Here is a 25,040-nt window from a genome sequence, read left to right on the forward strand (position 1 = left end):
CGGGTTTTGTCGGCCTCGTCTCTTGTTCCCGTGTTCAGTGTTCTCTCTCTCTCTCACCAGTCAGTCATGTTCCCATATCTATTTTTTCCCAGTCCAAGTGTCAAGCCTGCATGTCTTGGTCTTTGTTGCCATGGTAATCGGACTTCCTGTTTTATTTCCACAGTCTCTCGCCCTCTTCAGTGTGCTCAGTTTTCTCCCTGTCTGATTAATTCCAGCTGTGTTCCCTCAGGTTTCCTGTCCTTATCCCCGCGCTCCTTGCTTGCCTTGTTATTCCCAGTCAGTTCCCAGTTTCAGGTTTTGTTTTCCTGTCTGATGCACTTCATTATAAAGTCACAAACATGTCAGACATGCTTGGATTGGATTTCAGTGTTTTAGTTTTTTCATCCCATTTTACTTGCTCCTGTGTAGAGCTGCTTTCACACACACACACACACACACACACACACACACACACACACACACACACACACACACACACACACACACACACACACACACACACACACACACACACACACACACACACACAAATAAAATTGCAAAAAACAAAATCATCTTAAACCCCCAATTTTTCCCCCACAATCATTTGCGATGCTCCATAAAATCCACATAAATATCATTGCACATACAATACCATGACAATAAGCTACAGGCAGTAATCTAACAATTAGCTTTACTAGCAACCAGGTCACAACTGCAAGATGTTTGAGCAGCTTACATTTATTTTCATGTAATTTAATTGGCAACTTGTCATATCTGACATCTAAAGGTAAAATTATTCCAGACCATAGACGATGCCAGATGCTTGACATTTTTCAGTACTTTACCCATGCTTTGCCTGCTATCAAAGCACTGACCTTATAATTTGTGCGCAGTCTATCACCTGAGACACAGCTGACATTTTCTTCCAGAAGACCCTTACATTCCTACAGTTTTAGTCCAAAACCATTCCCTGCCCTGCATCTGAGTCGTCTTTTGTTAGATGTTGAGCATTTCTACCCATTAGAAATCACACGAGTTTTATCTCTGTGGCTGTAAGCCTTATCCTTAAAAGAGTACAGACACACACACACACAGTATATCTGTGTTTTCATGTCTAAAATAATCTTTTACGTTTGCAGGTACATCCCATTAGGGAAACACTGGACACTTTATTACAGGTTTGGTATTACAGGTTCTCCTCTTATGAAATATTCAGTAAATCATAAAAATATGACAAAAGCAGAAAGATTGCCAAACACAATTGCTGTCATGTTTCTTCCCTCTCAGTAGAGCTGCCTTTCAGCCTCTGTATTTGCAGACTGGCCCCTGTCATTCCCTGTTATCACTCTCAATGAATGCTATCTTTGAGGCAGGTGTGGGCAGGAATGGCTTTTGGCAAGGGAAAACAGCAGACCTTGAGCACTATATTTGGATTTTGCTAACATGTTTTATCATTTTCATGCCTACAGAAAGCAAAGCTAAACTACCACTTCTCATATTATGCTAAATAAAAATAGGATACACCATGACCTGCAGGCTTAAAAAATATTAGTCAAACAATCACAGAAAACAAGGACATCAATGAAACCTACTTTGACCTACGACTACAGATCATTTATGCTTCAAAGAGCAGTGCATGAGATATGAATATGTGTGATTTTTCCCTGCCAATGTGCAGGTGGAGTACATGGTTATTGTAACTGCTCAATAACACTGTGTGGAATGATGAACACGGGTGAATCCAGTTACTGCAGAGCTGAACCCATAAAATATGTCATGAAAAAAACAGTTTACAGTAAGATGTCTGCAATATCCAACAGTCATTTACAGCAAAGCAGTGTTTCCATGGCTTGGAATGAACATCTGCATGTGCATGCCAATGTTGCTGCTTTATCCCTAAAATGTAAGAGAAAAAGAAAAGAGAAAACACGACAGAAGACATGTTTACCTTTTATTAAAAGGATTTTCACCATTGATTATGTGAGTCGATTCAGGCCCAACTAGAAAGTGAATGCGCTGGTAGAAAGATCTGGCAGCCTAAGAAAAGCAAAATAAATAAATGGGTAATCTGATGCTGAAAGGTGTCGTCATTTTGTCGATTTCTGACGGGATCTTCTTACCTGTTGAGGAGGCACTGAGGATGGAGACTGGCTGAGCACCTCGCCTGGGTCAGGTGACCCTTTGCAGTACAGCTGATTCTGACAGGAAGGCTGCAGACAGCAGTCTGGATCCATGCAGTCAGCCAAGCCATCTGAAACATGCACAAGCCCTACAGTCACAAAGCTAGCACAGAGTTGGGGAAAACATAGTCGTTTAAAAGCTTTACATGTGAAATCTAATGAACAGCTTAACATGTTTCAGTTCATAGCAAACAAAGGCAGCATAGCATTAGCTGCAACAGCTACATAAACAATTTGTTCAGTCTTTCAGACAGAGGTTTCAATGACCAACAGACGGAAATGTACTAATGCACGTTTAAAATCTGCAGCATTTATATGATTTTATAAACTCTGGTAAGGTTCCTGGAGCCCTTTATATTTTGCATCCAAAAAGCCAGACTTCCTTGTAATTTTTTGAAGTGGTCTTAACCAGCAGGTCTTCAGTGCTTCTGAAAGCTTTTCAATTTTTTCTGCAGACAGCGGCTCCTTTATCACTCAGCTTTAGTGCTGTCCTCATGCGTACGGAGGAGGAGCCGCGCAACAGCGAGTGTCTACAGCCATCAGTGAAACATAGTGGACGCTCTGTCACATTTTCAGGCTGTACTTTAGCCAGTGATGTCTGTCAAACCTGATGGAATTATAAATGCAGGAAAATACGATCAGGTTTTGATCCACCATGCAGCCGATGCAGCGTGTGTGCACGTACAGAGAGACAAAGAAGGTGAGACAAGAAGAGCGACAGAGACAAATACTGTCAGCTGATAGGCTAGAATAATATTTAAAACTTTTACTGTCTCAGAGGTTTTGCTTTAACAATATTATTGTTGTAGTGTCCAGATTGAAACACACAGACAGATAAGATTAGGTCAGACGAGTTAAACGTGTCGAAGGGAGGAATAAGGAGAGCAAGTAAGGAGTCGGGACAGAAGGAGGAGTGCAAGGTAACAAAATCGTTTGTCTCCATTAGTTGATAAAAGCCACGTGTACATTCTGCATACAGTGACATTAAAAACACACACTGACTGACAAAGCAGTCCTCTGATTTCTCTTCCTTTCTTTTCTGTTAACATAGTGATCAAATTAAAAGTAGTCCCAGCTGTGTCACTGGCACAGTGCATATGTTGCTGGATAAAACAGCTGTTAGCTGACATATGTAATGCCTACAAAAGATCCAGTTCCCAGTAGTGTTGGTGCACCTTTCTACGGCACTGTCACAATAAGTTTCAGCATGCATAGATCAACGCTCAAGTTTGTAAATCAATCACAAGGTCGAACCATCTTAAAGCGCATCCTGATTTATCATTTTTCTAAACACTAATGGAGACCAGATTTGAAAAATGACAAAAAAGTAAAAATACTAGAGAGAGTGCAGGTTAGAGGCACTCAGACGTTCAGGCAGCCGTGCCCAGCCTTTACACTTTACTGGAACACAGCACATGAGTGTCTGCCCAGCAGGCAGCAGCACAGTCACCACCTCATCATTTATTCATCATCAGGCATTACTTTGAGCACCCATACATACACAGGCAAAGTAAGTAAGTACTCTTTTGTACTTACTCTCTCCCACTCTAACACAGTGTTGTTATCAGCTCTTGAAGTGATTGGATGGTACAAACTGATGTGTCATTTTTCCTCGGTCCCCTGCAATTTAATGCGTGTGGGAGGGGAGGGGTTTTGAGGGGGTGTTGCACTCACCTGTGCTTTTCAAAGTAATCTCCGACCACTTTCTAAAGCACCTGTCCACTGTTCATTTCTTCCTAATGTCTGTCTTTGTAGTCGTGGGAGGACGTTTGGATTATTGTGTCGCTAACATTTAATATTCTCCTTATCCTGTGTTCATTCAGCCGTCAAACAAATCTGTTCATACATTTAACCATCTGTCTCCCCACTTTTAGTGTATCTACACAAACATACCTCCTTCGTTGTCCTTGCTGTCGGTACATAGTGTTTCCATGGCAACGTGGCACCCCGCCCCTCTCCATCCCGACTGGCAGATGCAGTGCCATCCGCTGGCCTCCAAGGTGCATCGTCCATTGTTATTGCAGAGACCTGGACAACCCTCTGGGCACAGGGGACAAGCACAGTTAGCAAAGTCACAGCAGTGGGAATAAAGGAGGGGACCATGATGACCGTCAGGGTGAAGACAGGCTTAAACCTATATACGTCTTTGAAGTGAGGTGATGATATTTTTGTACTGAATTGCTGTGAGAGGAGATCATTATTATTTATTTAATTTAGGGCCACGTTCATGCTAAAAACGATACATATTCGGAGTTTCCCTCTTGACTTGGAAAAACCTCTGAAACAGCACCGAGACCATGATGGGACGAAAAAGTCAAAAACAGCCAGAGGGGCACTGGAGGCCCCCACAGGACTGAGTCTGGACTCTGCTGCACCACACTGAGCTGACTCTTCAATTCAAACATCTGACAAAACCCACCAACAAGCAAAAAATACACACATGGGCTACAATAAATATTCATCCAAAAGGATCAAATAGAAAAAATAAACAGGACTTAATTTTGGTTAAGCTGGCCTTTGGATTCTGATAGGGCTGAGACTGGGCTGGATCGGTGCTACAGCCAAAATCGATCTGTTTCATTCAACAAATGTTTATACCAGCTGTCAGTTTAGAACATTTTAGAAAACATCCCATCATAGTATAAATGTGGTTTCAGATGCTATTCAGAAATGATTCTAACAGACATAAAAGGTTGTTGGTGTAAAATGGAAATGCACAGAATGCAACGATTTCCAATAATTAAAACTAGAAAGTACGAGTGCGCGATATAAACGATATACGATAGAAACGATATAAATTTGGCCAACGATAGAGATTTTGACTATACCGCTCTATCGCGATAGCACATGTTGATGATGTCATCAAGCTGCGCCTGTTTTGGTTGAAAGCATCGCAGCGGCTAAAACCATTATCATCTGCAAATTATGACGGGCAACAGTCACAGCAAAGAGATGAAGCACTTTTGAAACATGGGGAAAGCCAAAAACTGCGCTTCCTCCACTTCCGTAACAAGAATTCATTAATGTTGAATTCTCTCGCAGCTGCTCTATTCCCATGTTGTTGCAGTATATTAATAACTAACCTGGTATTGTGGATGAATAATCTCAGTTGTTCTCCTGACTGAAGGTTGGCCCGTGTATAGCATCCTGCTATGCGATTGCATTTGTCCCTGACCACCAGAATCCCTCACGTTAACTTTTATCGAGTGGAAGAAAAGTTGGCGTTCATCCTCCAGCTTCACTGTGCTAATGTTATGCTAACATAGCTGTGTCGCTAGCAATCACGTAGCACAACATTATATACCAGCTAGCCCAACGTCAGTAACCCTACAAACGCCACTGCTGTTTAGTTTTCTGTCTTCATTATTTTGGAAGTGGTAGCAGAGCTGTACGTTTGAATTAGTTTCAAAAATCTCTCAGTCAGAACATGGTATGAAATGTTTAGGTGGAAACTAGCGAGCTAACTTCCTGTTAACTTGTAATTCAATAAATCTGTTTTCATGGATGCCTGGATGTTAAACTTAACTGTTACACCTGGTAAAGCAGCAACGCTGATGATTTAATTAAAGATGAAAGAATTTAGACAGTTTTTAACTTTGACTTTGGGACCTGAAGCTGACGGAGTTTTGGACCCAGATTACTCCGTGAAGCTCCTCACTACGGCAGCCGTAATGCTCTGACAATCCATCAAGCAGTGCGGCTTACCAAAGTTGTACTAAAACATTTTTAACAGATTTCTGCAGCCAAAATCGGTTCGAGGTCAGTAAGCACAACCAGAATTCATACATGAGGCACACTCTCGATTTTTGAGAAAATTAAAGGATTTTAAGTCCTTATAGTGTGGAAAATACATTATACAGAAGAAAAGAATATATCGAGATATATATCGTTACCGCACGTGCTTCAAATTATATCACGATATGGATTTTAGGCCATATCGTCCAGCCCTACTAGAAAGCTGCAAAAAGCAAACGGAGAGGTTGTTTAATACTAAAGAAAACAACCAACCAACTGTTGGTGAGTTGTGGAACAATGTAAGATGTATGTAAAGTATTAGATTCATTAAAGATCTGATGATAGCATCTCAGAGAGGCTGTCTGTCAGAGTAAAGATGAATGACCAGGCTCAGTGTAAGATACAGAGGATCTGCATTCTTCCTATTAAAAGATTTTATTCAGATAAATTCTGTATTGATGGGACCGTATTTGAGGCTTTGGGCAAGACTTCTAAAATCACTGTTACTGGACACGTGAAATGCAGCTGCGTCCTTGAGGCTAAGGTTCAAATAGCAGCAGGTGATGATACTGTGGTGCATTAGTACACTAAGGCCACTAGATGACATCAAGGTAACTTCATCGTTTTTTCCCCAAAACAATAGTTTGTTTCAACATTTGCCACGTTTGTTGTGTGTGTTTGTACTATTTTCACTCTAAATTCTTTTGGAAATAATTGCACTCCGTCTTTTTTCCTACATTTTCTACATTTTCCAAAACTTTAAAAAGTTTATCTTCTCTCTCTCAGCAACTTCAGTACAAAAGTACCAGGCTTCAAAAACCCACACTGGTTAAATTCAGATGTGTATAAAGGCATTCAGCCCCGTTCGATGGACATTTCTCCAATTAATGGACTCACAGACTGACACACAAATAAAACAGTTAATTACAGTAGCCCACATGTGAGAGACAGACTGGCAGACAGACAGACAGTCAACCTTTGGTGAAATGCACTGATGTTGTACTTTCACATGAACTGCTAGAACTGCCAGCAGCCAAAATGGCCACGGCGTGCTGCTCGGCTTTAATTAGTGCAAAATGAGAAGTTTTCTTTTCATCTGCGAACAAAGAAAAAGAAATGCTGCATAATAGGAAACAGGCCACAGAAACAAACCAAATGAATAAAGGCAAACGAAAAAAGTCTCAACATGTCAAACTGAAGGGTTTGTCTGTCAGAGGAAATGACATCAGAGGGAATTTTAACACCCAGTGAACTGACAAAGACTGAAATTTCCATTCAACAGGATGCTTGTTTCAGAAATATGGATTCATCTGTGCTCGTTCTTCTCGTCAGGCAAAGAAATAACGCAGCGAGTTTAAATCCATGTGAAAACACAACAGGTAGACATAAAGGCAGAGCACAAAGTATAGGGAGGACTGCGCGCTCCACAGACTATACTTTATGCCTCTGTTTGGCATTCCTCATTCACAAAATCGACAGTGAGGCTGGCAATCAGATAGGCTGATTATAACAGTGAGAACCAGAACCAAGCAAAGCCCAGAACAAGGAATGGAGATAAAGACTGGGGGGGAGGAAAGTGAAGACAGATCGAAGACAGGAGGACAGCAACTGGCTTATTTAACACATATATCAGGCTTGTGGATGCAAGACGAAACAGGAGTCGCACACCTTTGCTTTATGACTGTGCGTGCACTTTTTATTTGTATTCACTGCTCTCGTGTGAATCTATCTATGGTCTGTTTCGTGTGTGAGAGTCAGAGACAGGAAAAGGAATGACCAGAAAAAAACACAGAAATAGAATATACGACAATACAAGTCTAGCTAAACCGAGCACTGAGAATGACTGGAAAACAGTGAGCGAAAGGAAAAGACAAAACCTAAAACGAAATGGAGTTAACCAAAAATATGTTATAAAGCAGAGTGTGAAGTCATTGTATTCTGGGACAGTAAGGCCTTTATTGTTCTTTAGCAGGAGTTACCTTTATATCCTGAGAATAGGAGAGGGCACGAGGGAGAGAGGGAGGAAAATTAGGGAGAAAAGTAAAGTGAAACAAAACCAGCACTGCCAAATATTTAGTCTGTGATCGATAAATGAAGATGGCAACCAAAGGAAGAGGAGGCAGGGAGGAAGAGCTAGGATCACAGCAATGAAATGATAAAGAAAGAAGTTGAACCACAGCAGTGTAAATACGTCATTCACATGTTAGATCTCAGAAGAGAGAAGAAGGACAAAGCTAATGACAATGCAACAGCTGTCATGTTGTACACAACGTAGCTTCTGTTAATAAATACAACTGGTTTTATACTGACAAACTATCTGGTGCAGGTTACCAACCTTCTGTAAGAGGATCGAGCAGCTGTCACCACAGCCTGTGCTGCTGTTCCTCTAAACTACTAGATTAAGGTCTTTAAAGCAGGAGGTGTAGCATAGTTTAGTGCACGATAAAGCATGTGCAGCCACAGAGATGAAGAAATGAACAAAATGCAAAAGTGCCAAAACAGTAGTTGGTTCCAAAAGTGAGCCATGACTCCCCTGGCCTCTTTAAAGCCACTGATGGACCTAGAATTTTGTCGCCTTGTTCTTGAGTTGGGTGTCCGTGCTGTCCGCCTGCCCACTCGCCCGGTGGGGTGACGACAACAGCCCATCAGCCTTTTATAGCTGAGGTTCTGCACTGCAGGTTTAATGTTACTTAACATGGCAGCCCGGGCGAGGTGTCGTCACTGATTTCTACAACTGATTCGATTCAGTTTAGGCTCAGACAGTCAGAAGTATTATGGATATGTACTGATAAATGATCGTAATTATTATGTTTCTAACTGTGTATACAAACAAAGCTGACACTGTGAGACTTCAGAGGTGTGAACATCACAGCAGATGTGTTTGTGTCAAAGCAACTGAGGATAAAACATGAAGGAGATTTTCCTGGCCGGGCTTTTATAGCAGATGAGCCATGAATCGACATGCGAACATTACCTGACGCTGCTGAGGCTTGATTAGAGACGCAGCTGAGAGTTTTACAATTTGGTATAATTTTAAAAAGTTTGCATTTCTTTGGTATTGAACGCCAGAAATGAGGCTTTCTAGTCGGAGGTCAAATGGAAAAAGCCGCGTTGACAGCGCTGAACACAGCGGCAGACTGATGCGTAAAAAGCAGCGAATAATGCAGAAAACAGATTTTATGGTAAACTGGTCTCTGAGTACACTGAGAGAGAGAGCTGTGCAGGAAGTGTGAGTTTATCCTGGTGGAAGCGAAACAGCAAAAGTAAGAAGGAAATAAATGACAATGTCTTGAAAACATGAAGCTACTTTTGATCTTGTTCTGCTGCTGGTTCAGTGAATTGTGGTCAGAGTGACGAAACCTGCAGCTTCAGAATCTGCCGGCGTTCAGCACACGACTGCGTTCACGTCTTTGATCGTTTGCTGCTTTAGCTGTTTGGTGGAAACAGTTTTGTGAGCTTTAAGCTGAGATTCTGGCGTTTCTGGCAAAATACATTTAAAAATCACTTCAGACTTGAAGTTGCTTTGTTTAAACTAAAATCGTTTGGAATCGGGAAATCAATTTTTTAAACGCACTTCTAGTCAGAGGCCCAAATCAGAGCTGCAGGAAATTAACTGTTAATTAAAATTTGGGTCCAAAACACACTTTCACCTTTCAGCTAATTCTAGCAGCTCAGGTGTTGGAGAAATTGTACTTACTCCTGGACAAATGTTTTTACCGTTAACTTTTTTCCATGAAGGAATTCAATGTTTTGTGAAGATTGAATCAGAACAGCGTCATGCTGGCAGATAGATAATCAAAACTGGGCTGACTCAGCAGGACCCTGTTTTAAAGAGATGCCTTTTCAGGCTGAAACTGGAGGCTGCATGAAGAGGTTTCACAGAGTTTGTTATATATATAAAACCCTGGAAACATGCCTGCAGAGCACGAGAATCAATACACAGAGCTGGAAGCAGATTTTAGGGAGAAACAATTTTGAAACTGGTTAAAAGAAACATAACTGTGGTTTTAGAAAATCATTCAGTGTAATTGTAAGAGTTAATACTGTGCAGGGTAGAGGCCTAAAACTCAGAGAATCAGTTGCTCGAGTCCTGCCAGGAAGCAGGACTTCCTTAGCCTGCCACGCTCTGGGTTATCATCTCTGGAGAACTCCTTGACCTATCTCAGGTTAAACGCTGCTGGTTCCTGCTCGGTCACTTCATCTTCTTGCCCCAGCAGCCAACAGAAACGTCGACTTAGAGAATCCCTCCAGAAACAGTAACGATCCAAAAACGATCGTATATAACCACAATCACTTTGGTGGCTGATACTGCATTGCTATCCTAGAGCTCTGCCTCTGGAATATTTACAGATTTAATCTGTAAATATTCTTGGAATAACAGAATATTACTTAAAATAACACTGAAATTAAAATTGTACTTCTAATGATATGATTGCCTTGTGTAAACTAAAGTACGACTTACATCTTTAACGCAAAAGGCAATTGTGTGAGTCAAATTACAGCTGCTTAAATTCAGTGACAGTTATGAGAACATTTGACTGTGTAGCAAATACACGTGGACAGGACAAAGGAGGAAGCAGCTCACAGGAAGACCAGCAGTAAAGACACAGCAGATTTCTCTAATATTGGCTCCCTGTTAAATCCAGAATTCAGGCCCCATCTTATCTTAATGACCTTGTAGTACCATGTCACCCTATTAGAGCACTTCGCTCTCGCTCTGCAGGCCTACTTGTTGTTCCTAGAGTATTTAAAAGTAGAATGGGAGGCAGAGCCTTCAGTTTTCAGGCCCCTCTTCTGTGGAACCAGCTTCCAGTTTGGATTCAGGAGACAGACACTATCTCTACTTTCAAGATTAGGCTTCAAACGTTCCTTTTTGCTAAAGCATATAGTTAGGGCTGGACCAGGTGACCCTGAATCCTCCCTTAGTTGTGCTGCAATAGACGTAGGCTGCCGGGGGATTCCCATGATGCATTGAGTTTTTCCTTTCCAGTCACCTTTCTCACTCACTATGTGTTAACAGACCTCTCTGCATTGAATCATATCTGTTATTAACCTCTGTCTCTCTTCCACAGCATGTCTTTATCCTGTCTTCCTTCTGTCACCCCAACCAATCACAGCAGATGGCCCCGCCCCTCCCTGAGCCTGGTTCTGCTGGAGGTTTCTTCCTGTTAAAAGGGAGTTTTTCCTTCCCACTGTCACCAAAGTGCCCACAGGGGGTCACATGATTGTTGGGTTTCCTCTGTATGTATTATTGTAGGGTCGACCTTACAGTATAAAGCTCCTTGAGGTGACTGTTGTTGTGATTTGGTGCTGTGTAAATAAAACTGAGGCAAAGATTTCATGGTCTACATCAAAGACATCAATACTGATTTAGCCTGTGCTTGTGTAGGTCCTGTCTGCTCAAAGTAAAATGCTCAGATGGCCCAAGTCACTCAAAGCCAGTATGACATCAGACATGCAGTATCACACAGGGACTGAATACAACAGTAACAGGGAAATGTGTTTCTGTAAGTCAAGCTGTTATTACAGCTCGTGTAAACTGGTTTGATGACTTCGCCCTCTTTGGGGCCCAGCTGTAGCATCCAGTAAATACATCAATAAACTCTATCGCTGGTGCAGCTAAAGTTCAGCTTTAACAAAAAAAGCAAAGGATGAAGAGAGGAAAAGGAAAAAACTCGTGATAACAGTGACAAGAAGAGTTTTTAAAACAGTGTACAGTACCTTTAACTCTAATATCCGGATTGTGAGCTTTAAGAAGACAGGAAAAAGGAAGAAAAAAGACATAAATAAAGAGGATTTAGTTCAGATAGGAGGAAGCAAAGAAAAGAGATCTAACTGAAAGTGACCACGAAGAGCAAACAACGCTTATCAGGACCAATCCAGTTATTTTGTATTGATCGGTTACGATGTCAGGTGTGCTGTTTCCAAGCTGAGATATGAATCTGGAAGCAATTCTTTACATCTCTGCGTTTCTAACATGGATCAACATACGATGCAACTGTAGCGGTTACAGACGATTCCTACCAAGGAACGCTTAACTGATCATCACAGTCATAATCCAGTGTCTGCAGCAGCGATACAAGCAACAGCTGCTCTTTAGTCGACTGGCTCAGTCATGCTGATGTCTAATAAAAAAACAACCGTCTTCACTACTTGCTCAAGTCACTTAGCACATGCCCCGGTAGCTGCATTAGTGTTTTCTCTGAGACTCTCTGGATGTTTTCTGGTCCCTGTTTATTTTTGATCATGGATGCAGATGAAAGATCTTTGTTGCTTCAGTTCTTCTTGAGGACTACACTGATAACTTCCTGTGACTGTGTGCTGGATAGATATTTATAAGACCATAATCTTTCTGGATGTTATTAATTGCAGCGCTGAGCAGATCAAGTGCTGGTAACTAACACCAGCTACAAAAAAGCAGTTACCTAGAGCGATCCTAAGGGGAAATTCTGCTTTGAGCCCAGATTAAGATGTTTTACTGGAAAACAACAAACTAACACAAACATGTACATCCACATTATCAGCAGCATCATTTTCCCTGAGAGCAACCACAAAGATGAGAAACTGTGATAGGCTGGTTAACAATGGCACCGGGACCAATCAGTGAAAAGAGCTCATCTAAGATATCTGTAGTGTTGTTCAAGGCTGTGCGCTACTCTGCTGTGTCCAACTGGATTATTTACGTGTAGTTGTAATGCTAACTTATGTTGTGTGTGTGCGAGTGTGTGATCCACTCACCAATGTTGCAGTGCTCCCCTGTCCATCCCTGGTCACACTCACACTTCCCGTCTTTACAAACTCCGTTCTTGCTGCACAGTGGGTGGCAGGCCTTTTGGTCACACACACTTCCAGTCCAGCCCTCCTCACAGCGGCATACGCCGCCGTAACACACTCCATGGCTGCCACAGTCCACTTCACACACCTCTGTAACAGTAACAAAGAGAAATTACTTCATCGACTGCAGAACCGATATAAGCACGTGCACGCACACTGATGCACTCTGTTCTTATTTCACCCGCAGCTGCGTCCTGGACTGCACCCTGTGCACGCCAAATGATGTCTTTACGTACAGTGAGGTTCAGGAAAAGCTCAGTACAGATTACTACAAGTCACTGTGTTAATTTGTGTGTTTGAGTGCACTGAAGGAGCTCAGAACGTCTTTATTTTCCTGAAGCTTGGGTTCGCAGCATGCTAGCCGCTCCTGCACAGCTACAGAAAAGTGTCTGCTCAGGGTGCAGCTTCCCGAGGGACATATGTGATCTTTGACCCTGTTGTATACCTGTGTGCATTGGAGATGGATGCCGTGCATCCCGTTCTTGTTTTTTAAAGCTGTTAAAGATGTATGCTGTGCACCACAATCATTGTACTCTGGATAAAGAAAAAAGTGACTTGTTGTAATTTGGTGCTATATAAATAAACTGGACAGAAATGAATTAAATGTGATTGCAACATGTGTATCGTGTGTATGAATATTATTGCATCATTTGCTGCAATTGTAGAGAAAAACATGTGGAAAATGTTGACGGTGAGCATTTTGTAGGTAACACTACTGTGTGTGCTAAGTTTTGTTAAAGAGTTAACAACATTTTCATGCAACATGCTGATTTCTGTAGTACAGGCCAATACTAAGTGATGACAGTCTGACTTTATTTCTCTTTTGGAGTTTGAAAAATAAAATGAAACTTTTTTATTTACCTTAAATCTTCTTGGTTGCATTGCGTCCAGTACTGCAGCGTTCAGGGCACCTCTAACACTGTTGTCTCAAGTAGCTTCTAATTTGTAACTGATTTGGATTTTTTATGGCGGTCACTTCACTTCTAAATCCCCTCATAACACATCTGTACAGTATTCTGGTTTTACACATGCTTCAACAGAAGGTTTCATTCTGAGAAATAAGAATATGAAATGTGGACATAGACAGGTAAACAGTGCACACACCTAAAGAGCAGTCAGCTCCAGTCCAGTTCTGGTCGCAGGCACATGTGCTGGTCTCTGCATTGTAGGTGCCATGGCCTGAACACTGGTCTGGACACATGGCCTTGGTAATTTCACAGCTGGCTCCACCCCAGCCTGGCTGACAGTGACATTCGCCATGAATACACACCCCATGGGCCGAACAGCTGGGGTCAATGCAGTCCACTGGAGGCAGAGAGGAAATTATCAGCACACCAAACAGTACATACAGGACACATGCACACGTTCACGCATCAGCTTTACTGTTGAACTCTTGAGGGCAGTTATCTGGAGCCAGATGCTTAAACTCTTCAACCTTAATTACAAACAGCTTTACATACACTTGTGCATTTCCTCTTTTCTGACTCTAAGTCATGACAGAATTTTATGCATGAGTGCCTCATTTCCACATTAAGCAATGAATGGATGTTTGGCTTCTTTCATTACATGCAACCAGACCCCAGACCAGTAAACATATTTGAGGTGTTTTTGGATAACCGCTCAGCACTGCTCACACATCCACCGCTTTGATCATCGACTCAGTGCAAACACAAAATAATATTATGTGTCGTTTTGTTGGGGTAAACCTACACGGCATCTTTGACATAACTTTTCAGATTAGCAGCTGTAAATAGGCTTAACACACACACACACACACACACACACACACACACACACACACACACACACACACACACACACACACACACACACACACACACACACACACACACACACACACACACACACACACACACACACACACACACACTCTGTCTCTTTCCGACTGATGACTGAACCCATCTGAAAGTAATGCGATTACTGTCCGCTGTGATATGCATTTTCATATTTGTAGCATTGTGTCTGCATTTACCCACAATGTGAGTCACAGATGATCACTTCCCTCAGCACTGCTGTATGCCTGTGCAGGTCATTACTGATTAATTTACCTTGAATTAGTGCAGTGCATTGTTTGCATCTTGCTTGTAGCCAGGTATCTGGCTAAAACAGATGCTGTGGAAATGTATTTGCACATCATATTAGAATAAATCAATTAAGCGTTTACAGCTGGGGAAATAATTATTAGATCCCCTGTAGAATTGGTAAGTTTGCTTTTAGTGCAGAGACAGAATATCAACCAAAATTCAGAAAAACACAGTGATGTAAGCATTTGGCTCCCTACCCCTGAATTCTGGCTCGCACAGATGGGCTGTGTGCCCATGTGGCACAGATGTAACAGTAAATTACTTACAGACACTTAAACTTGTGTGTCTAAAGCACACCTGTCCACAAAATCAGTTTCTTCCATTCCGACCGCTCCACCACCGTGGGCAAGACGCACGAGAGACGAGACTGCACCGGCCATAAGACCAAGATGGTGGTGAAAAGGTAACAATTATTCCGATTGGAAGAAATAGAAAATGTTTCATCAGTCAATCATCAGTCACTCCGTGCAAGACCTTGGTCTCAGGAGATGAGAGTGAACATGTGGTGGATCAGCCCAAAACTACACAGTTAATGGTCTAATAGCAGTTAGGACCATGGTCACCAGGAACATCATTGGTAACACTGAAATCTTGCAGCACTCGCAGTGTCCCCCTGCTTACAAAGGCACAGGGATAGTTCCACCTTTAGCTTGACCGTGAGAAGGCTTGGGAGAAAATGCTGTGGTCAGATGAAGCCAAAATCCAGCTCTCTGCCGCCAACTCAACCCGCCATGTTTAGAGGAAGAGAAATTACCCAAAGAAGAGCATCCTCATAGGGATGCCTCCCTGAGCAGGGATGTGCTTTCCTCAGCCAGAACGCTAACGTGGGATTGGATGCGTCCTGCAGCATGACAGTTATCAAATGTACCACCAAGGGAAAAAAGGGAAGAAACAGAGTGGATGTAGCCAGTCTCCAGACCTCCGTCAAGATCATTTCATATACTTGATAATTACATCGTTCATATAAAGTATTCTTCTACATTTCTGCTTCATATTCGGTCTCTCTTCATTAAATGAGAAATTAAAAACTTTCATTTCAAGTGAGCAAAATTGCAAATTGATCTGTATAAATCTGTTGCAGCTACTGCAGCTGAACGCATGACATTTATAGAGGGATGGAGAGAAAGCTCTTAATACGGGAATGATGTATAGATTGTTTTGCCTTTTAGGGGTTTTACAATATTAATGTAATAATTAAATAATTAGTTTGTCCACAAACACCGGGTAGATCTGTTTTCACCGTTCTTCAAATGAAATCCCCACATGTCCGCGTGGCTACAGTCGAAGCAGTTCATGCTCTGGATTCTAGTTTTGACTGCCGCACACAGGTACTCATCACCATCTGTGCCCATGGCAACACACACTAAGAATATGTCACATTCTTTTATATCACCAGCGAGATTTTATTGAAAATGGTCACAAGGTTCCTCTCTCTGTGACCTGCTTCACAATTTAGCATCTTTAGATGATATTTATTGGATAAAATCTCAGGAAGGAGTTTGATAAAGTACAGGGCAGGAAGTTTGAACAAAAGGACAATTAAATAATTGAATTATTGTAGAGGAAGAGCATTATAGTAAAGAGTCATCCATGGGACTGCCAGGCAGAGAAGCGTGGTTCATCGCTCCACAGAACACCTCTCCACAGCTACAGAGTCCAGTGGAAGTGTGCTTCACTCCACGTGACACATCACTTGGTGATGCAAGGCTTGGATGCATCTGCTCAGCCATGGAAAGCGCACTGTTCTTCAGCTAATCTGAAGGTGACGTGCAGTCACGTGACTGTAGTGCCCGACTCTGCAGAAAGCCTCCTACCACACTCTGTGCTTCAGCGTCCACTGACTCCACTTTGTGAGCTTGTGTAGCGTACCGCTGCATGTGTGAGTCGCTGTCAGTCCCAGTCGATTCCACTTTGTTACTGATGCAGCAGTCGAGCCCCTCTCTACTGTTAGGACTCTTATTCTATCTGCATAGATACCAGCTAATCATGACAACAGATGGAGGCAAAAACAGAAAAGCATAAACCTTTGTCCATGCGAGAGATGGATCTGCTCTTTCTCAGTTTTATTGTTGAAAACCGAAACTAATGGGAACCAGATGAGGTAACTGTAGCATGTTACTAACGGCTAACAGGGCCTTTTTCCTGAGTATTTGTCAGAGAGTTTGGATATATTAGTCCAAACAGAGTTAAATCTAAGTTAAAAGCATCACAGGTGCCTCTGGCCATGACAGGTCTACACATGATATTTAAGAGTTTAATATTCTGCACAAGTGTGAGACACTATAAGATGATCACATGCAGAAATAACATTAACACCAAAACAACACAAGAGAAATAATAATTAGAATAACAATAGTTTACTGAATGAAAGATTATGTGGAACTTCAGTGCTGTGGTGACACTTTCACACTCTTACCTTCCTCACAGTTCTCTCCCTTATAACCAGTGTTGCAGATGCAGGCGCCCATTATGCAGATACCATGTCCTCCACAGTGGATGTCAATACACTGGTTGGCTGGCACGTCGCACTCGGTACCTTTCCAACCACTGTAGCACTGGCAGCGTCCACGAGAGTACTGACCGTTACCGCTGCACAGCACCGGGCAGGACGCTGCACCAGACACATGCATGAACGGAACAAGTCACACTTACTAAATCACCCAACAAAGGCAGTAAGATAATTGAACCCTCGAGTTCCCATCAAGCTACGTACTGTGTAAACAACTAAGATGGATTAATGTTCAATAAAATGCTATTCAGTTATAAAGCTCGTGCCCTATAAACACTTAGTGTAACTTTTCAATCATTCTTGATTGATTAAGGAGCAGAGCAGCTGAAAACATGCAAAATATTTAAAGTCTTTGTCATGGTCAGTGTCTCCTTTGCTAAAGGTAACGGGGGATCATGCAACAATTGCTTCTTCCCTGTAGGCGAGGCAGGATCGTTTACCTCGAGAGCAGTCGGGCCCCAGGAATCCTGGGAAACAGTGGCAAATCCCCGAGAGACATTCACCGTTTCCATGACAATTGTGAGGACACTCCATAATCGACTCTGATTTAAAGTGGGAGAGAGAGATTATTTAAAGACATACACACACCAAACTGTGTGACTGCTCTTCTGCTATTACCATAGTTACAGCCAATTAGTCCAATCAATGCATCCAATCACCACAACCGCTCTTTCCCTCTCTGCCGTGCTTTTCTTTGCTCCTTTGCTCTAATTAAAACTGCACACACGTGTGCCAGTGAAGGTTTTCACAGCACACTAGTATTACATTAAATATTGGTCTTTTATTGAAAATCACATCCAGCCAATATAGTTGCAGGTCGCTTCAGTCTCACCAGGTTTATCTGCCAAATTCATTTATCGTGCCTGCATTTCCCTAAAAAGCCCATTCAAGGTTTCTAGTATGTTAAACAAAGACAGAATAATCCTTTTTACAGCGCTAACCCTAACAGACGATTATGTAAGTGGTGCATAACCACAACCAGTTTGGTTAAAAAGTAAAACTGGATGAAATGTTGTTGTCATTTACATGTAGATTATATCGTGACTGATGTTCCCTCACAGAAAGTTCTGGGCTTGAATCTGTTAGTCAACTGTCTGTATTTTCACTTCAAACTCATTTTTCGAGATAACTTATCAGGGAATCGAATGCAGCTTTACTCAACGTTGCTTCGAGTTAAGATCGAGTTGTCTGTCACGTTCCAGATAACCATGAGCTCCAGAACCTGCTTTGATGTTTCTCACTATAATTATTGTTGTTATTATTAACAGTAGTAGTAGATTTGAATTTCTGTAACAACAAGCTGGTAGCACATACGTTGAGCACATGCTTTGAAGAGGTGCACTCACTCTTACAGCAACGTCCCAGGAAGAACAAGCATGTCTCACCTATGATGATGGTATTGTAGGAGACTTGTTCTGTGTTTCGTCCATCATTGTAAAACGCCAGGTGCCAGATTCCAGTGTCCAGGTACTGGATGAACCCAGCCTCATGCACATTCACGGAGCGGATATGTCGGGGGCCTCCCTCAGATTCTTCTTCGAAAGAACCGGCTAGACGTATGTGTGCTGCGTCGGTGTCACTCAGTGCTCGTTTGTCTTTCGAAATAAGTCGACTACCATCCAACAGTTCCACAAAGTCATACTGGAAAACAAAAAAGCACAATAATGCAAACATCTTATTTTCCCCAAGGTTTAGCCTAAAGTTTCAGCTATGACAATCTAACCACTGTGCTCTTTGAGATTTAGAGGTGATGCTCAGCATGTCCAGTTTCTGTCACCCTGCACAGTACCTGGATTCTCCTGAAGGGCCAAGGCCTGGCAAGGACAGCAGTGCAGGTCAGTGTGACAATCGAGTGGTCTTTTTTGGCCTCTTACTGGCTTTGTTAGGCAGTGCAGTGAGAACACATCTTACTAGGGAGCATGGTGACCGTAAGGTTTCACATCGCAGAGCTACATTTGGTCAGTCAGCATTTTCCAGCTTGCCGTCTGTGGAGCACACTTCCAACCGAAGTCAAACATCAGACCCTTTACAGTGAAGGTCAAAGTTTAGTTAAAGGCAAATCAGAGCTGTCGTCATTTTAATGAATGATTTTTTGTTGTTGTTTTTTTTTTTTATTGTCTATTAATTGTAGTTGTATCCATGATGTATTTTAGTTTTATGAAAATTTATGTTCTATTGTAAAATATGTGCATTGTGATTGTGACAAGGGACAATGGTTGAAAATGAGCAATAACTCTAAACTTATGTGCGTTACATCAGTTTTGTCACGGTCCGGGGCAGCGGCCGTGTGGAGAGCGGAAGGAGGACTCAAAACGCAGCACTTATTCAGGTGTGAGGGTGATTTATTGATAATATCCAATATAAAGTGGGGATGGTAAAACAGAACTAAGGATGAACTAACTGGGAGAAACTACACAAAGAAATAGCAAACCTGAACATGAAGGGAGAACAGCAGGGAGAGCACGCAGGGGATTACACCAGGTATGAAGACAGACGACGCGACGAGGAGCAGAGGAAAACACACACTATAAGTACACAAAGAGACACTGGGAAATCACACACAGGTGGGGGAAACAGCTGGACCTGATTAACCTGACGAGACAGGGGAACACTAACACCAGGGACCAACAGAGGGAGCACAAACCCAGAACCCAGTGTCTAAAATCCCAAACACAAACCATCCCAAAACAGCCATGAATAATAATGAAAGTAATAACAATAAAGAACATAAACATAAAGTCACTGAGTCATGGCCGCAGGACCATGACAGTACCCCCCCCCCCCCCCTCAAGGGCTGGCCCCTGACAGCCACAGAAACACACCACCAGACCCGGGCGGGTGGCAGGGGGCCCAGGACGGAGGGACCGGGCCATGACCAAAACGAAGACCCCAGAGTCCCAAACAAACGTTCACAAAACTCACAGGGGAGCAGAGTCCGAAGCACAGTTCAGGCGGCCGGCCACGAAGAAGGCCGTGGCGGTGCGTAAAGAGTTCGGGAGGCCGTCCACGAAGAAGGCCGTGACGGCGCGCAAAAAGTTCAGGGGGCCGACCGTGCGGAAGGCAACAGCGGCCGCTCAGGCGAAGAGGGTCCGGGGGCCGGCCGTGTGGAAGGCAACGGCGGCCGCTCAGGCGAAGAGGGTCCGGGGGCCGGCCGTGCGGAAGGCAACGGCGGCCGCTCAGGCGAAGAGGGTCCGGGGGCCGGCCGTGCGGAAGGCAACGGCGGCCGCTCAGGCGATGGCGGTCCGGGGGCCGGCCGTGCGGAAGGCCAGTAGCCTAGCCAGCGGTCTAGAAAACGGCCGTTTAGCTCCAGACCCAAACGAGGCTGGGCCAGGCGAGGCTGAAGGCACGGAAGCCGGGGCCACAGCGGGCGAAGATGCTGAAGACGCTGCTGCAGGCGATGGTGCGGATGCTGAAGATGCTGCTGCAGGCGATGGTGCGGATGCTGCAGACACGAAGGCTGGACCAGACGAAGATGCAGACACGAAGGCTGGACCAGGCGACGCTGAAGCAGAAGCTGAAGCCGGACCAGGCGAGGCTGAAGCTGGAGATGAAACTGGGCCAGGCGTGGATGAAACCGGGCCAGGCGTGGATGAAACCGGGCCAGGCGTGGATGAAACCAGGCCAGGCGTGGATGAAACCAGGCCAGGCGTGGATGAAACCGGGCCAGGCGTGGATGAAACCGGGCCAGGCGAGGATGAAGCCGGACCAGGCGATGAAGAAGCTGTAGCTGAAGCCGGGCCGGGCGTGGACGAAGCTGTAGCTGAAGCCGGGCCAGGCGAAGCTGACGCTGTAGCTGAAGCTGGGCCAGGTGAGGATGAGGCTGGACCAGAATCAGGCGAGGATGAAGCCGAGGATGAAGCCGGACCAGGCGTGGATGAAACCGGGCCAGGCGTGGATGAAACTGGACCAGACGAGGCTGAAGCTGAAGCTGAAGCTGGGCCAGGTGAGGATGAAGCTGGACCAGAACCAGGCGAGGCTGAAGCTTCAGGCTGAGGCGTGGCAGTAGCAGGTGGTAGCGCTGCAGGTGATGGTACTGCAGGAGGTGGCGCTGCAGCCACAGGTGGAGAAGCAGCCACAGGTGGAGAAGCAGCCACAGGTGGAGAAGCAGCCACAGGTGGCCGGACGGGATCCTCGGGCCCCCCAGCCGACGTGGCAGTCAGTGTGGCACGAGGCTGGACGGGCTCCTCGGGCCCCCCAGCGAAAACAGCCGCAGAACCAGTGGGCACCGGGGCCCCCGGCACACATGAAACAAAACCAGTAGGCACGTGGGCCTCTGGCACACATGAAACAAAACCAGTAGGCACGTGGGCCTCTGGCACATATGAAACAAAACCAGTAGGCACGTGGGCCTCTGGCACACATGAAACAAAACCAGTAGGCACGTGGGCCTCTGGCACACATGAAACAAAACCAGTAGGCACGTGGGCCTCTGGCACATATGAAACAAAACCAGTAGGCACGTGGGCCTCTGGCACACATAAGGAGGGCTGCAGCTGCGCAGAGCACTGACCCTGCTCAGGCAGTGACAGCCCGGTGCAGTTCACAGCTGGCATCTTGGCCTCCAGGGGTCCAGAGTAATCTGAGGGCAGTAACCCAGCCTCTGGGGAAGCCCCGGAGTGAGCAATAGTCTCTAATGTAGCCAGCTTTTGAGGAACAGGTCCGTAGTGAAACAGTTTGTCTCCCTGCTCAGAAACAGCGGTGGAAAAACAGTGTGAAAATTGTGGCTTAAGGGAGGCTAATGGTTGAGCTACAGACTGGGAAGCCTGTGGCTGGACACAGAACTGAGCCGGAGAATGGCAATAAAGTCCTGGCTCAGAAGGAGCGGCAGAGACACAGTCTGTCAGTTTTGCAGCGGGTTTGTACACGCCCACTTGGGAAGGATCCGTTACCACGAAGGTAGGTAAGCGATCCATACAGCCTCCCATCCCGCTCTGAATAGCCCCAGAAAACAAAGTCCCGGAAACTGGGGAAAGCAATGCATCCCGCTCACTCACCGCATCGGGCTGCTCGAAAGTGAATGCAGACGGGGGGTGTAGTCCAAGGTCCAAAAGGAGAAACTCCCGCTCCCACAGACATAGCGAGCCTAGAAGCCATGGGAGACCGGTCACCAGACGCTGTAGCCGCCTCTCTATAGCGCGCTGGGACTCCCCGCCCGGGTTTTCCAGCCACAGGTCAATAAGCTCCTGTGTGGCATCGATTAGATTCTCCCGTAGCTCCCTGGACGGGTTAAGCGCTGCTGGGTCCATGTTGTGGTCGCGTCGTACTGTCACGGTCCGGGGCAGCGGCCGTGTGGAGAGCGGAAGGAGGACTCAAAACGCAGCACTTATTCAGGTGTGAGGGTGATTTATTGATAATATCCAATATAAAGTGGGGATGGTAAAACAGAACTAAGGATGAACTAACTGGGAGAAACTACACAAAGAAATAGCAAACCTGAGCATGAAGGGAGAACAGCAGGGAGAACAGCAGGGAGAGCACGCAGGGGATTACACCAGGTATGAAGACAGACGACGCGACGAGGAGCAGAGGAAATCACACACTATAAGTACACAAAGAGACACTGGGAAATCACACACAGGTGGGGGAAACAGCTGGACCTGATTAACCTGACGAGACAGGGGAACACTAACACCAGGGACCAACAGAGGGAGCACAAACCCAGAACCCAGTGTCTAAAATCCCAAACACAAACCATCCCAAAACAGCCATGAATAATAATGAAAGTAATAACAATAAAGAACATAAACATAAAGTCACTGAGTCATGGCCGCAGGACCATGACAAGTTTCATGTTTTGCACTTGGACTATGTTAGACTGCACTGTCCCTTTAAATAAAACACATGCAGAAAGGACAGAGGTCAGCCTCGAACCCTGGCCAGCCGCTCTCAGCCACACAGCCCACTGAGCTAAACCGGCCACGATGCTGTCACATGGTCTTAGGTGAATCTTAAATATATCACCAATTAAACTCTGAGTATTCACATGACATAACAGACGTCTATGAAATTCGCTCTGTGTGTAATGGACCATTTCACAACAACAGTAATAGAGAAAACAATGAGTGAAAGGGGAAAACTCCCTTTTACAGGAAGCAAAGTCATCTAAAGTGCTAACACTGAGCTGTGTGACTGCGTGGATTAGTCCTCTGACAGAACACAGAGATGTCGTCATTAAAGGAATAGTTTAGTGAAGAAGCTTATATTCATTTTGGACTAAGATTTATGAAGCACTTCACTCACTTGCAAAGTTGCCTGTGAAATATTTATAACTTGAATCAGAATCAGAGAGTCGGAGAGCAGCTGCCTTAGGCTGCCACTAGGACGGCGCCGTCGTTCCTGTGTTGATTTGATGCGCTTTTCTGAGCATTTCGGAAATTTGTTGAAAGTAGAAAAGTCAGACGAACTAGGGACGACGACAAACTGTCCTAAATGTTATAGTAGTGAACAGATATCAGCTGCAGCCACTGGTTCAGTGAGGTTTCATTTTCAGGCGTAAAGATAAAAACATCAATATCGTCTCAGTTGGAAACATATCATGTCGTCCTTTGCCTACAAAATCTCATCCCAGGGTCATGACCTACATTACCATGGCAACTATTGCACACATACACCACAATTAAATGAGTCAGCTCTGTATGCTGAATGCATAACATAGCTTCTAACCTTTTGACAGATGCCCTTTCATCTATATTTACATTATAAATGAAGGTTCCTCTCAGTCCCTTTCAGACATGACCGAGCATAAACAGAAACAGCCACATGATATGTGCCACCTGTAATTTTCTCATCATTTATTGAAGTATTCTCCAGGCTTCTTGAAGGAGATTCCAAGGTCCGTCTTTGGATCTCGGCTGCCTTTCTTTCTGTTCTCTGTCAGAATGATCGCACTTCAATAATGTTGAGGCTGACACTGTGAGAGGCCAGTCCAGTACTGCAAGCTTTCCATTGTGTGTTTTTTCTATCCGAGTATGCTTTTACTGCACTGGCCGTGTGTTTGGGACCATTGTCATCCTCAAACATGAAGCCATTGCCAGTCAAATGGTTCCAATTCTAACCAGATCCCATCGACACCATCAGGCTTCAGCGAACAGTCGATGATCAGCTGAAGGGCCAGATGCAGCTCTCAGGTCCTGTGTCAGGCCTTTACTGGAGTTCAGCCAACATAACAGAACAATCTGGTTATGTACAGACTCTGCATGTTCCATGTCAGGATAATGTTTTAGGTCAACATAAACAGATTATCTTCTCTTCTGAAAATTCACCAATGAGATATACGCCATGATTCAAACCCTAACACCAAGGCTGCCGAACCTGGTCCCCGAGCTCTGAACCTGCTCTGACACTTCCTCTCCGTCGTTCTGCTCCCCTGAGGCCTTCAGTGGTGAGTTAGGTCACTCTCTCTTGAAGGTAATCTGTTGTCTAAATGAGTTCCTTATCCTTTCCCAGATTACTTATTAATTAATAATTAGTAATAGTCTTTAGTGGGCTAAAACTTACTTAAGGTCACATCCCATTGAGTCAGCTTCCTTCTCTGACTTTAGATACGTTTGACCAATAGAGGAAAATTCACTGGAAAAATGAGCAAAGAAGCAGCAACTGTGAAAGAGCTTCAGAAAGACCAGAGACGCAGCAATACCGAAAACATTCAGCCGAACTTTGTTTTGTTTTGTTCAAAAAATGTTGCTTTGTTTTTGT

At 44.2% G+C, this 25,040-nt stretch overlaps 1 protein-coding gene across 11 annotated transcripts in view; it reads right to left on the bottom strand.

Moving 5' to 3' along the window:
- Positions 1-25,040, bottom strand: part of tenm3 (teneurin transmembrane protein 3) — a 335,219-nt gene that overhangs the window by 63,752 nt on the left and 246,427 nt on the right. For 7 of the 11 annotated variants that reach the window (XM_076884527.1, XM_076884523.1, XM_076884524.1 and 4 more), the window contains 9 exons: positions 18,731-18,986; positions 17,786-17,887; positions 17,253-17,447; positions 13,836-14,036; positions 12,636-12,821; positions 11,619-11,645; positions 4,056-4,202; positions 2,103-2,233; positions 1,931-2,019 (listed from right to left, as the gene is read on the bottom strand). In XM_076884527.1, coding sequence (XP_076740642.1) covers positions 1,931-2,019; positions 2,103-2,233; positions 4,056-4,202; positions 11,619-11,645; positions 12,636-12,821; positions 13,836-14,036; positions 17,253-17,447; positions 17,786-17,887; positions 18,731-18,986 — 1,334 coding nt within the window. The remainder of the gene's footprint in view (positions 1-1,930; positions 2,020-2,102; positions 2,234-4,055; positions 4,203-11,618; positions 11,646-12,635; positions 12,822-13,835; positions 14,037-17,252; positions 17,448-17,785; positions 17,888-18,730; positions 18,987-25,040) is intronic. The other 4 variants (XM_076884525.1, XM_076884526.1, XM_076884534.1 and 1 more) reach the window with 1 other exon arrangement.

This window comes from Maylandia zebra, linkage group LG6 (assembly GCF_041146795.1).
Source record: "Maylandia zebra isolate NMK-2024a linkage group LG6, Mzebra_GT3a, whole genome shotgun sequence".
NCBI classification, from domain to species: domain Eukaryota; kingdom Metazoa; phylum Chordata; class Actinopteri; order Cichliformes; family Cichlidae; genus Maylandia; species Maylandia zebra.